Raw genomic sequence first — 12,482 nt, 5'->3', positions numbered from 1 at the left:
TCAGATGAATTTCATTTTCTGCTGTCTCACTTTTCACATTAAGAAAATCGGAAATTAATTTCCTTAGAAAATGTCAAATTGAGAAAATCTCTACGCCACTGAAAGTATTTATCTGGAAGAACCAGAAAAGGGACTTTCAAAGTGAGCTCCATCTAAGTTATTCACACTGATTTTGTGGCTTAACAACCCATAAGCTTTTCCAGCCACAGAAGCCAAGAGACTTGTTAAGGCCGCCGACACCTTTATTGCTGTAGAAAATTTGTCATGTTTAAAACAGGAACAGGCACCAGACCATTTCTGTGTGAGCGTAAGCCTGCATGCATCTTGGGGAGATGGCCACCTGGCCCTCCTCCGCCAGCAGTTTGTTTCACAGATGGCCGGCCAGGAAAGCCTCTTCTGCCTGAGACAGGCGTGTTTGTCTGCCATCCTGTTGAATTTTCCCTTCAGTCCCTATGTCCAGAAGTCTCAAGGCGCTATTGAGTCAGCTGACAGCTTCTCATATTGTATCAATAAACGGAATGGAAAAGAAAACTTTTTCTAGTTCAGTATTTTCCTCTTTATTTATCTCTTTCTTTAAAAGAGCGGAGGGGCGGGGAGAGCATCTTCTTTAATGAAGCCCCAGTAAATGGGTGCTGTGGGCTCCAGCACAGGCATGTGAACAACATTTGAATACGTGGAAGATTCTCCTTTCACAGGAACATGAGTTTATAAATGTCCAGGAATAGGAGAGAAGGTCCTTCAATGGGGCATTGATCCCCAGGATTCTGGAAACCCCGTTAGTGACCTCAGCTGATGTCGTCAGAGGAGTGGAAGAGGGACACAGCCCTGGAAGGGGCCTGGCAGTGTGGGCTGTCCTCAGTCTGTCTGCAGCCCCAGCTCCCCACAGCCCGCCCGCCCCCCGCACCCCATGGCTCCCAGCCCTCCAAGTCAGCATTTCCAAATGAAATGACTTAGGGTGACTTTAGTTTTCCCCTACCGTTTGTCTCAGGAATTTACATCTCTTAGTATTTTGTCAGATTCCCTTCCTTAAAACAAGAGTCTCCCAGCAAAGAAAAAAATCCATCATGACAAATTTTCACTTGTTACCTTGAGATGTTCCCAAATCTTTGTATCCATTGTTTACCTTCTCTATTTGGAAGGCAGCAGTTTTGTGACTTCTCTAGATCATCCATAAGTGTCCTTTGATTCTTTTTCCTTGACAATTGTCATTTACGTGCTAAAGCATATTGACTTGAGGAAAACGCCTTCCTTGGAGTTTGGCATGATGATCATTTTCGCTTATCTTCCATATGGGCTCGCAGAAGGAATCTCACTCTCAGGTAAGTGACGGAGAGTGTTGAAATGCTGGGGCTGATGGTCTGTTGTCCTGCCTGGTGAAAGGTTATGTCGATTGGGTCACTTTCAATCATAAGAGGCAGTCACAACTCAGAAGAGCTTAAGCAATAAAGGGGACTAACTGGCTCTCTAGGGATACATCTGAATTCAGACCTGCCTGGATCCAGGAACTCAGTGTTGTCACGGTCGCCTTTTCTCTTTACCCGCCATCCTGTAGCAGAGATCAAAACATCTCTTCCAATGTTGCCTCTCTCAAAACAAGCCCTCTGAAGGGCCTTCAGTCAAAGGATGGGGTCAGACTGCCAAGGGCAGTCAATCCCTTAGCCCGTCCCTGGGCCCCGGCACCCACTGACCTGCATTCTTCCACTATAGTTTTGCCTTTTCCAGAATATAAATGTCATATAAAGGGAATCATGTAGTTTTTAGTCTTTTGTGACTTGTTTCTTTCAGTTTTCATAATGTTCTTGAGAGACACCACATTTTTGCTGTATCAGTAGTTTTACATTCTTATTGAGCCGGTTTTTCCATTCACCCTTTGAAGGACATTTGGACTTTTCCAGATTTTGGCTATCAATATGCGTATTTTCATTTATCTTGGATAAATACCTAGGAGTAAGTAAGGTTGCTGGGTCTTACGGTAGGTGTATATTTTGCTTAATCAGAAACTGCCGAGTGTTTTACAGAGTGACTGGGCCATTTGCGTTCCCACCAGAATGTATGAGAGAGTTTCAGCTGCTTCACATCCTCATCAACACTTATTTTAATTTTAAAAACTAGCCATTTTGACAGGCCTGTGGCAGTTTGATTTTGATGTGCCTTGGTGTGGTTCTCTTTATATTCCTCTTGGGATTTGTTGAACTTCGTGGGTTTATACTTTAAGTTTATGGCTTTTATCAAATGTAGTACGTTTTTATCAGTTTCTTGCAATATTTTTTTCTGTTCCTCCTCTGCTGCTGAGCAGAATTCTCCTTCCCTCAGGTCACTGTCTAGCGTCACACATGGGTTCTCTGTGAGCAGGTCTTGCCAAGGAGGAGGCAGAGAGGACTCTGGCCATTTTCTCTGGAGAACTTTGTAAACCTCAGGGTCTCATTTGTTTTTAATCCCAAGCCAGTTCTCTTGGATAATTTCATCCCAGTATCTGCCATCCTGTTCCCTCTCTTATCTTTCCTGAATTTTGGCACTTACCACTACCTGTGAGTCATTTGGCTCTAGCCTAGCTATTTTTACGTCTGTTTTTCTAGATCATTCCCCACCCCTTTGAGATGAACACTGAGTACCTGGTGGCAAAGATATATTTCATGCATCCATTTGAAATTTGTGATTAAAACCAGGGAGTGTTTTTCTTGTCTTTTCTTCAGAGAGGCAGTGTTTTTTATTTGTAGGGGTTTCGTTTCCTTAGGGACCTCTGCCGTGCACGCTAATGGGGCCAAAAAGAGCACATGCAAGCCAAGAACACACGCGTCCACCTCTCGGTGACGGGCTGGCTCTGCCCACACTCTGCCGGTGGGATGTTTGTCACGCAGGGTTTTCAGAGAAGGGGAGGCTCACCCTGTTACTGTAAGGGTACAAACAGAAAAGGTGACTTTGGTGCTGTCCCCTCCTTCCTCTTTGTGCTCTGCTTTTCCTGACTGTCACAAAGGACTAAGTGGTTACCAGGACCACCAAACAGGACGCTCTCCCTAAGAATCATTTACCTAAATCTGTGTGTCTAGAACACAGCGGTTAAGGGCACCGGACAGACTCGGTTTGGATCCCAACTCCACCTCTCATTAGCTGTGTAACCTCTGAGAGCAGACTTAACCACTCTGAGCTTCCACTTCTTCATATGAAGTAGACATAATAAAAGTGCCACTCTGGGGCTTCCCTAGTGGCGCGGTGGTTGAGAATCTGCCTGCCAATGCAGGGGACACGGGTTCGATCCCTGATCCGGGAAGATCCCACATGCCGCGGAGCAACTAAGCCCGTGCGCCACAACTACTGAGCCTGTGCTCTAGAGCCCGCGAGCCACAACTACTGAGCCCACGTGCCACAACTACTGAAGCCCACACACCTAGAGCCCGTGCTCTGCAAAAAGAGAAGCCACCACAATGAGAAACCTGCGCACTGCAATGAAGAGTAGCCCCCGCTCGCCACAACTAGAGGAAGCCCGTGTGCAGCAACGAAGACCCAAAGCAGACAAAAATTAATTAATTAATTAATTAATTAAATTTAAAAAAGAAAAAGAAAAACCTCCTTTCACTCATCCATTCAGTAAATATTTATTTAATGCCTACCCTGTGCCGAGAACACTCCTTGGTTTCAGAGGTACAGTAATAAACAAGACAAGATCAGGTTTCTGCCTGCAGAAGCGAGATAACAAGCAAGTAAGCAAACACATAGGGTAATTTCAGGTAGTAAGAAGTGATGTGAGGGCTTCCCTGGTGGCGCAGTGGTTGAGAATCTGCCTGCTAATGCAGGGGACACGGGTTCGAGCCCTGGTCTGGGAAGATCCCACATGCCGCGGAGCAACTGGGCCCGTGAGCCACGGCTACTGAGCCTGCGCGTCTGGAGCCTGTGCCCCGCAACAAGAGAGGCCGCGACAGTGAGAGGCCCGCACACCGCGATGAAGAGTGGCCCCCGCTCGCCGCAACTAGAGAAAGCCCTCGCACAGAAACGAAGACCCAACACAGCCAAAAATAAATAATTAATTAATTAAAAAAAAAAAGTGACGTGAAAAAAAGAAATCAGAGTAATGTGATGGAGTGTCACGGGGGCAGGAACATTATGAGGTAGCGAGTCAGGAAGGTGTCCTCAAAGGGGTGGCACTGGGGCTAAGACCTGTGTGGTGAACAGGAGCCAGCGCTGGAGGCTCTGGGGAGGGAGCGATTGGCAGCGGGAGCAGCAGGTGCCGAGAGTCCCAGATAGACCTGAGGGAGCTTGGCTTGCTCCAGGAAGAGCAGGAAGATGGCGTGGCTGACACAGGGGCGAGGACCCCGTCCTGCAGGGCTCTGTAGGCCTGGGAAGGAGTTGGCGTTCTGTTACACATGCAAAGCCAAGTGTTGGAGGACTTTTTAAAAATCACTGTGCCAGTAATATGTGTCATATCTGTAATATGATACCATTTATCACTTTTTAAAAATAAATTTGTTTATTATTTATTTCTTTTTTTGGCTGCGTTGGGTCTTCGCTGCTGCGCGCGGCTTTCTCTACTTGTGGCAAGCGGGGGCTACCCTTCGCCGCGGTGTGCGGGCCCCTCATTGCGGTGGCCTCCCTTGCTGCGGAGCTTGGGCTCTAGGCGCGCGGGCCTCAGCAGTTGTGGCTCTCAGGCTCTAGAGCGCAGGCTCCGTAGTTGTGGCACACGGGCCCAGTCATTCTGCGGCATCCCGGACCAGGGCTCGAACCCGTGTCCCCTGCACTGCGCCACAAGGGAAGACCCTGTTTATTACTTTTTTAAAGACAGATAAACTTTATAATGGCATAGTAAAAGAGCTGGCAATCTGCATGTTGAACTGTTAATAGTAGTCACCTCTGGGCAGGCGGTGTGAATGGAGAGTCTTGTTTTACTCTTTACTTCTGAGTTCAGATGTTTTATAGCAAAATATGTTCCTTATTGGGTAATTAACAAAGAAAACTGACTATGGCCTGACTCAGCCTTCAAGAAGGACATCGTGTTTTACCCACAGTAAAGTTCAGTGCAATAGAAATTGTACACAATACCCTTTCAACTCCTGCCTTTTGGATTTGAATCCCTTTATTCCTTAATTACATTTGAAACAATGGATTTAACTGAGACTAGAAATGGATTTCCTCCCTCCTCCCTCCCTCTCTTCTCTTCCTGCCTTCCTTCTAAGAGGCTGACCGTTTGCTGCACTGCTGTCTACTTCCTTAAATGATTTTGCCTTCTGAAAGAAGTAAATATATCAGGATTCTTCATTCCAGGGCATGTTTTAAATCCCCAGGCCTTTTATCTCCAGGAGCGAGCCTGCTGGACCGGTTTCCCCTTCAGTGTCTTTGCAGCCTATGCCGGGGGCAGCTGCAGTGGGTGAGGGTCGTCTGGGTGGTAAAGTCACCTGGGCTTAGGGAGGGCACGTAGGGCAAACACTTAAGCTGTCCCTGCGGCTTTTGTACCCACTGCTGACCCTGACTCTTTCCTTTAGCCCCCGGGATTTGAGAGTTCCCCCGACCCCAGACTAGACTGGCATGAGGGTCGTGGCTGGCTGGTCACTCTTTTGTTGGCCAGAGGGCCCGTTTCTATATGGTCCAAATTCAGCCCCCAAATGGGATTTGTTTATCTCTACAGAAAATGTTTAAACAGTTGAATTAGTTGCTGTCATTAAAAGTCAGAAGATTTCTGGGAATTCCCTGGCAGTCCAGTGGTTAGGACTCGCTGCTTTCACTGCCAGGGGCCCGGGGTTCGATCCCTGGTCAGCGAACTAAAATCCAGCGAGCTGTGCGGCACGGCCAAAAAAAAACAAAAAGTTGGAAGATTTCCCATAAGAAACAGATTTCTGGAGTTTCTCAAAAACCAGAAGGAAGACTGGTCAGCACTAGGCCCCCATCCACAGGGCTGCCATCAGCCCTTTATAGATGGGCTTGTGCCTTCTTTGCCCATGTGCCACTCACCCACTTATTGTTTTTATCTTTATTTTTATTGTCTGTCCCCTGAGGAGTTTGGGTTTCCAACCCCTGGCCTGTAGTGCACCAGACTAAAGCGGCCAGCCAGACCCCTTCTGCCTTGAGCCTGTCTCCTTGTTTCCTGTGGAGGAAGGCTTGCTGGCGCTCTGGCAGTGGCCTCTCCTGACGCTCAGTCCCACGAGAAGTTCTACGTTTCACTGTCAGAGCTGACTTCCCAGAACCTTTGGCTTTCTGGAGTGGCTGTTCAATGCCGGGACTCCCGTGAGCTATGACGACCTCGTTCTGTGGGCAGAATGATGACATGGGCGGAAGGCCACTCCTGTCACAACTTAAGCGGTTGTGATTCACAGCTTAAGTGGTTCAGGCTCCTCTGGGGTTGACTTTCCCTTCAGGGTAAGAACTCCAAAGCCTCAGCTTTGCAGTGAATTGATAACCCTTCTTGAAGCAGGCTGGTGAAACAAAGCCCTCTGAGAGCCCAGAAGCCAGAGCCGTCTCTAGCGCTGGACTGCACAGAAGGCAGAGAGGGGCTGAGGAGCAAGTCCACAGAAGCTGAAGTGTGCTGTGCCGCGCGCTCCTCCCCCGACCTCCACGGTTCTGGTCTCTCCCTCTGTTTCCCCTCACGTTCCCTGGGGCGTCTGTGGTCTAGGTGCAGAGTCAGGAAGGAGAAGCTCTCGGGTGGTCGCCTGCAGGAACTTACTGAGAAGAGCAGATGAATTGAGGGGACGGCGGAGGTGGTGTTATCGTGTGTTTTATCTAGCGGAGCAGAGGCTCAGAACGACTCGTGACTTCCAGAGTCTTCTCACTGCTCTAAAGTAGCAAGTAAAGAAGTCTCCTGCCCTGTCCTTTCCCTTCTCCAGGCTCGTCAGGTGTGGCTCGTGGGCAGCGTTGCTGGAATTTCCCTGTCTGGCCTCCTTTTTGGGAAAAATGAAAGAGCAAAGGAATTTGCTGTTTCCCAAGAGGGCTAGGAGATAACACGTTCCAGCTACTGCTATCTCTCCGGCCAGCCAATACCTGTTGGGCACCACAAAGAGCAGGGTTTTCCTCTGTTTTGTAAGGTATTGTTTACGCAGCAGGCTTAGCAGTTGAAACGTCTCCAACGCAATTCTGCGTTTTTCAGTCATTTTGTTTTCTGCCAAAACAAACTTTATTGCACCAAAAAGAAAAAAAAAGCTTCATTTATGTACAGTCAGATATAAAGACATCTCTTTGACTCCTGTGCATATATTTCCTCAACTCAAGATTAGGGTGTAAAAGTCAGGCTAGTACGCCAGACATGCTCTGCCCATGGCAGGACCAAGGAGAGGATTGTCACTTGAAAGTGGGAACACTTAAATGGATGGCAGGTAACACTGGACCAACAGACCAAGGGCGTTCTTCCAAGCCTTGTACCAGCTCTGGGAATGGAAGAGGGAAATTGGAAGCAGGGCCCCCTTTTGAGTCTCCTTGTGCAGAGACCCAGCCTTCAGGTATCAAAGCTAAACTTCTGTCCCCCAAGCGCACTTCCTGTCTAGTTCCTTTGCTTCTGCCCTCCCAAGTAGGACATTCTCCTTTGCTTCACTCTTTTTTTTTTTTTTTTAATTTATTTATTTATGGCTGTGTTGGGTCTTCGTTTCTGTGCGAGGGCTTTCTCTAGTTGTGGCAAGCGGGGGCCACTCTTCATCGCGGTGCGCGGGCCTCTCACTATCGCGGCCTCTCTTGTTGCGGAGCACAGGCTCCAGACGCGCAGGCTCAGTAATTATGGCTCACGGGCCCAGTTGCTCCGCGGCATGTGGGATCCTTCCAGACCAGGGCCCGAACCCATGTCCCCTGCATTGGCAGGCAGACTGTCAACCACTGCGCCACCAGGGAAGCCCTGCTTCACTCATTTTTAAATGGAAAGTTAGCCAGTAATCTGTTTCTACAAAATGGCAGAAGTGAGTTAAATTTTTGCTTATAAAGTTTGACTTGGAATTCATGTATCTTGGCAGCTTGTTTAATGGCTTTGTAAAAATCTCAGCTTCTGCCTCGCCAGGGAGACACTGAGAGGAAACCCATGGAAGTGGCTTTAGCAGTGATTAGGGGCAGTGGACGAAAGTTGAAACTCAAATCCTGAGTACACAACAAAAGTTGTAGACTCTCTCATGGTGACCTTTAAAGAAAAGACATCACTTTTTTTTTTTAATAACACATCTCTCTTTTCATATTATAAGGTTAATTCATGGCGATTAGGGGAAAATTCAAAATTAAAGTATGACAAAGTAAATAAAAATCCACCCATTCTCCATACCCAGATTCTTATGTTCCCTTTCTGCCCCAAGAGTGGTTCACCTGCCCCTCTTATATCCATGAATGACATGGATATAGTGACGGGTCACACCTGTTCTGCCCTGGTCTTGTGAAGGGCACTTTACATGGCTTCTCTGCATTACCCTCCTAACATTTCCATGAGCATGGGTACTATTAGTCCCACTGTACAGTTGAGAAAACTGAGGCTTGGTGAGGGGAAGAAACTTGGCCCAAAGTCACCCAGCCGGTAATGAAGCTACCAGAGAGACGGGCCCTTAGCTGTTCTCTGCAGCCTCTGGGAGGCCTCAGGTGTTATTTTCCCGTCCTTTTTCTTAAAACACCTAATACTATAGGCTCCAGGGACTTGTAGGAGGTGTGAGGCATTATTGCCTATCACATGGAAGGTGCTTTTCTGTTCTCTTCATGTCTGTGCACTTTGCCCCTTTGTCCCTCTCTAGGCATTATGGCCATCCTGTTCTCAGGCATCGTGATGTCTCACTACACACACCATAACCTGTCCCCAGTCACCCAGATCCTCATGCAGCAAACCCTCCGGACTGTGGCCTTCTTGTGCGGTGAGTTCTGCCTCTGTGTGGTCCCACGTGGGCCTACCCAGAGCTACTTGTTCTTCCTCAGCCTGTTCCGGGAGTCCGTTGAGGTTTTCCCTGACAGAGGAGGCCGCAGAATTCCTCAGAGCCAGATACTACACTCCCTTAGCTTTTGTTTGTTACTCTGGCTTTCACATTGCATAAAGTAAGCCTAATACCTCACAAATGGAACTTTCAATGCCTATAATTTTAAGACCAAAAAATAATGAGAACTGCTAATAACGAACATTTGAGACTCATGTATTTGCAATATATGAAAGTGACATTTCTAAAAAATGTGTTCCTTGGAACTGATATTGATGAGAATTAAGTGAAAAAAGACTCCATAGTCAAAAAACAGTTTGGGAAATCCTGGGGTAAATAAAGTTTAACAAGTTTCTGAACTTGTGAGACTTTTCCGCCAACGTGCATTGGGAATTTCTAAGAAAGAGACAGAGTGACAGCATTTCCCAAACTTGTCCACAGGATCCTTTGTTCACAAGAGCATCTTGAAGGACGTGTCTCAGGCAAATCCTGAATTAGAGGTGTCATCGTTGGCCTGGGTCACACCGTGAGGACTGTTTCTCTTAAGCAGTTTCAGTTATGCATCACAGTCTGATGAACCCGTCATGTACCTGCCCCTAGTTTACACCTGGGAGTGAAGGAACCACTCCCACACTGTCCCTTCACGCCGGCCCCCAAGTGGCTGTGCTCTGCCTGTCATCATCAGCACCTCCCCTGGCATTTCTGTGGGCTGTCTCATTTCGAAGCACCAGTTCCACACTGTCACGTGCTGGGAGTCGGGGGCAAGCTGTGCAGAGACTTCATTCCACAAACAGGGAGTCTCAGGTCACATGACCCGAGCACCGTCTCATGGCTAAGAAGTGCGTCTGGAAGCGGTCTGTCTCTTCCTGGCCCAGTGGGTATTGTTTCCACAGCACCCTTCTCAGAAAGTCATGGCGGAAGACTCTCTCACCATAAGGAAATGTAAAGCAAAACATCCATCAAATTCTATTTTGTACCCATCAGATTTTAAGTTTGGTGATTCCCCACTTCTGGCACAAACGTATAGAAAATAGGCCCTGTTGATGGGCATATACATTGATGCCATCTTTTTTGGAGAGTCATTTGCAGCATCAGTCTGAATTTAAAAGGCACATACTCTTTGACCCAGCGATTCTACCATCAGGAATTTAGTCTGTGCACAGGGATGTTTGTTGTTGCTTTTTCAATATCAGAAATAGAAACAGTCTAAATACCCATCAAGGATTCATTAAATTAACCATGACGTATCCACATAATAGTATTCATGCCGCCAGGGAAAAGCATTACATAGATCTGAATGTGTTCTAAATAAGCTGATTTCGAAAGATGACAAAAATATTTGATAAAAACATTCAAGGAGTAGAAGGGTAAGTATACTGTCCAGCTTGTGGACTTATTCTAAAAGGATACACATTTGAAGAAAAAAAACATTGCTGAAATGTTTTAAAACAGCCTTGATGTTTTATGATGCTCAACTTTTAAAATAGTGTCTTTGTCTCCCTTGCTGTACGGTTATTCTGGAGGATGTCACAGTCTAAGCAGGGAGCCTAGTGCTAGGAATTTCTAAGGTGCTTTTTCTTAGGATACACAAGTGACTGCTTGTACAGCAAGAGTAAATGTCAGACTCTCTTTGACTTGTGGAGTGGAGCCAAGAGTTGAAATGTATTTCTTCCTGCAAATCCTGCAGGGTGTAAGCCTTCTTCTAAACTTTGTGGCAACATTAAATATGTGAAGTCAGTCATTTGGCTTTGTCCGCTCTGGCAAGGAAGTTAACAAAGGGCCCTTTCACACTAGTCACATGGTGTCTGCAGTCATTTGCTCTGAATTTTTGCCACTTTGCCGCAGTTGGGATCCTTGCTAATCGCAGTGTTCAGCAAATGGACAGATTCATATATTTATCATCGTCCCCAGGCGGGAGAGTATTTATTTGACAGCTGGCTTATTAAATTAGGAGATTCTGAATAGCAAGCACTTGTTGCTTATGTGATAGAAAAGAATGAGAGAATCAAAGGACAAGTTTGCCAAGGTACTGGTTGCAGGATTTTCCAGAAAATAAGCAAAGTGGTATACTGGATTCTGATTAACTTCTGAATGTTTGCTTGCATAACAATCCCGTGCTGTATTGGAAGAAAATAGTTGAGGCTGAATAATCCATTCTTTGGTTTGTTTCAGAAACATGTGTGTTTGCATTTCTTGGCCTGTCCATTTTTAGTTTCCCTCACAAGTTTGAAATTTCCTTTGTCATCTGGTGCATAGTAAGTATTTTCCTTGTTTTTTATTTAACTACTTATTTGTAGGTCGATAACCATGTATTCTGGATTCATTTATGTAACTGTGAACTGGTCAAAGTCAACAGCTACATAGACAACCTTCTGTTTAAAGTTTCTTTTTGTTAAAAATTCATGAACATACAATAAATGGGAAGGTATGGAATTAAGTAAATAAATATCCCTAGGAAAGAATTTTTGCTTGGTTTTAATTTTAAGTGGCCTTGAATTGTTATAGTCTTCTTTAAAAATTACCATTTTTTTCAGGACTTCCCTGGCAGTCCAGTGGTTAAGACTTCCGAGCTTCCACTGCAGGGGGCACAGGTTTGATCCCTGGTCAGCAGGGAACTAAGATCCTGCAGGCCGCACGGCGCAGCCATAAAAAAAAGAAAAATTTACCAGTTTTTAACGTTAGGTAGTAAAAGCAGATTTCAGAATTGAATGTGTAATTGATCATAACCATGTAAAAACAGCATGCATAGAAAAAAGAAAATATGTAAGAAAATGCAGCCAAATGTTCACTGGTTGTAGAACTGGGGATGATTTCTTTTTCTTTTCTACTTTTTCTGGATGATTATAATGAATATACCTAATTCTTGCTGTGGTTTCCTTCAAATGTGTCCATTTATAAGCATGACCTTGGACACTTGTTCAAGGTAAAGATTACGAGGCCCTTACCTCCTTTGGAGATTCATCTGGAGGAATCATCATCCCAGGTGATTCTTACCATTGAGAAGATTTGGGAAACAGTGTTGTAATTGGACGAGAGAGGGGTGGTGGCAGTAGGAGACAAATTAAAATGTACCTTTAAAAAAGGAAAATAGAAGTTTAATCATTTGCATTCAAATCAGATCTTGGGAATGGAATAGGAAAAAAATAAATGTTTAAGCATTTAAAAGAAAGGTCCAGCTCCCTCAGGCATCTGATCAAAGTGCCGGGAATGGCTAACATTTGGGCATTAGCCTGGTGTTGCCAGGTCCCTCGTCTGTGTCCCTCCTGTGTCTCTGTCCTGTCAGTGTGAACCCATCTCCCATAGGTCCTCCTGCTGATTTATACTCCTGTCCCTAATTTGATCTGTTTGTTGTCTTTTTAGATCCTCTCTTAATTTAAGGCACTTACGAAGCACACCTTGTTGAGTTACCATAATTCATCTTCAGTTAACTTTTATTACCAGCTCCACTAAACAAAACACAGCTATTGAGAGGCAGTCTTTTTCTTTTAAATCACTGTCACCTACCATGTGCAAACCAGTGAGGCCTACCTATTTGGCATATGGGGAACCTGAGGCAGAGAAGATAAGGAACCCTAAAGAAAAAGATGTTTCTCCTTGCAATCTGGGTGCTTCTACCTTAGTCGGCACAAGCTCATT

At 45.8% G+C, this 12,482-nt stretch overlaps 1 protein-coding gene across 6 annotated transcripts in view; it reads left to right on the top strand.

Moving 5' to 3' along the window:
* Positions 1-12,482, top strand: part of SLC9A8 (solute carrier family 9 member A8) — a 72,444-nt gene that overhangs the window by 46,307 nt on the left and 13,655 nt on the right. For all 6 annotated transcript variants that reach the window (XM_036825163.1, XM_036825161.1, XM_036825162.1 and 3 more), the window contains 3 exons: positions 1,214-1,319; positions 8,673-8,789; positions 11,019-11,101. In XM_036825163.1, coding sequence (XP_036681058.1) covers positions 1,214-1,319; positions 8,673-8,789; positions 11,019-11,101 — 306 coding nt within the window. The remainder of the gene's footprint in view (positions 1-1,213; positions 1,320-8,672; positions 8,790-11,018; positions 11,102-12,482) is intronic.

The sequence above is a fragment of the Balaenoptera musculus genome, chromosome 15 (genome assembly GCF_009873245.2).
Source record: "Balaenoptera musculus isolate JJ_BM4_2016_0621 chromosome 15, mBalMus1.pri.v3, whole genome shotgun sequence".
In the NCBI taxonomy this organism is placed as follows: domain Eukaryota; kingdom Metazoa; phylum Chordata; class Mammalia; order Artiodactyla; family Balaenopteridae; genus Balaenoptera; species Balaenoptera musculus.
The sequence above is the reverse complement of the archived record's forward strand: the minus strand, read 5'-3'. Positions and strand labels throughout refer to the sequence as shown.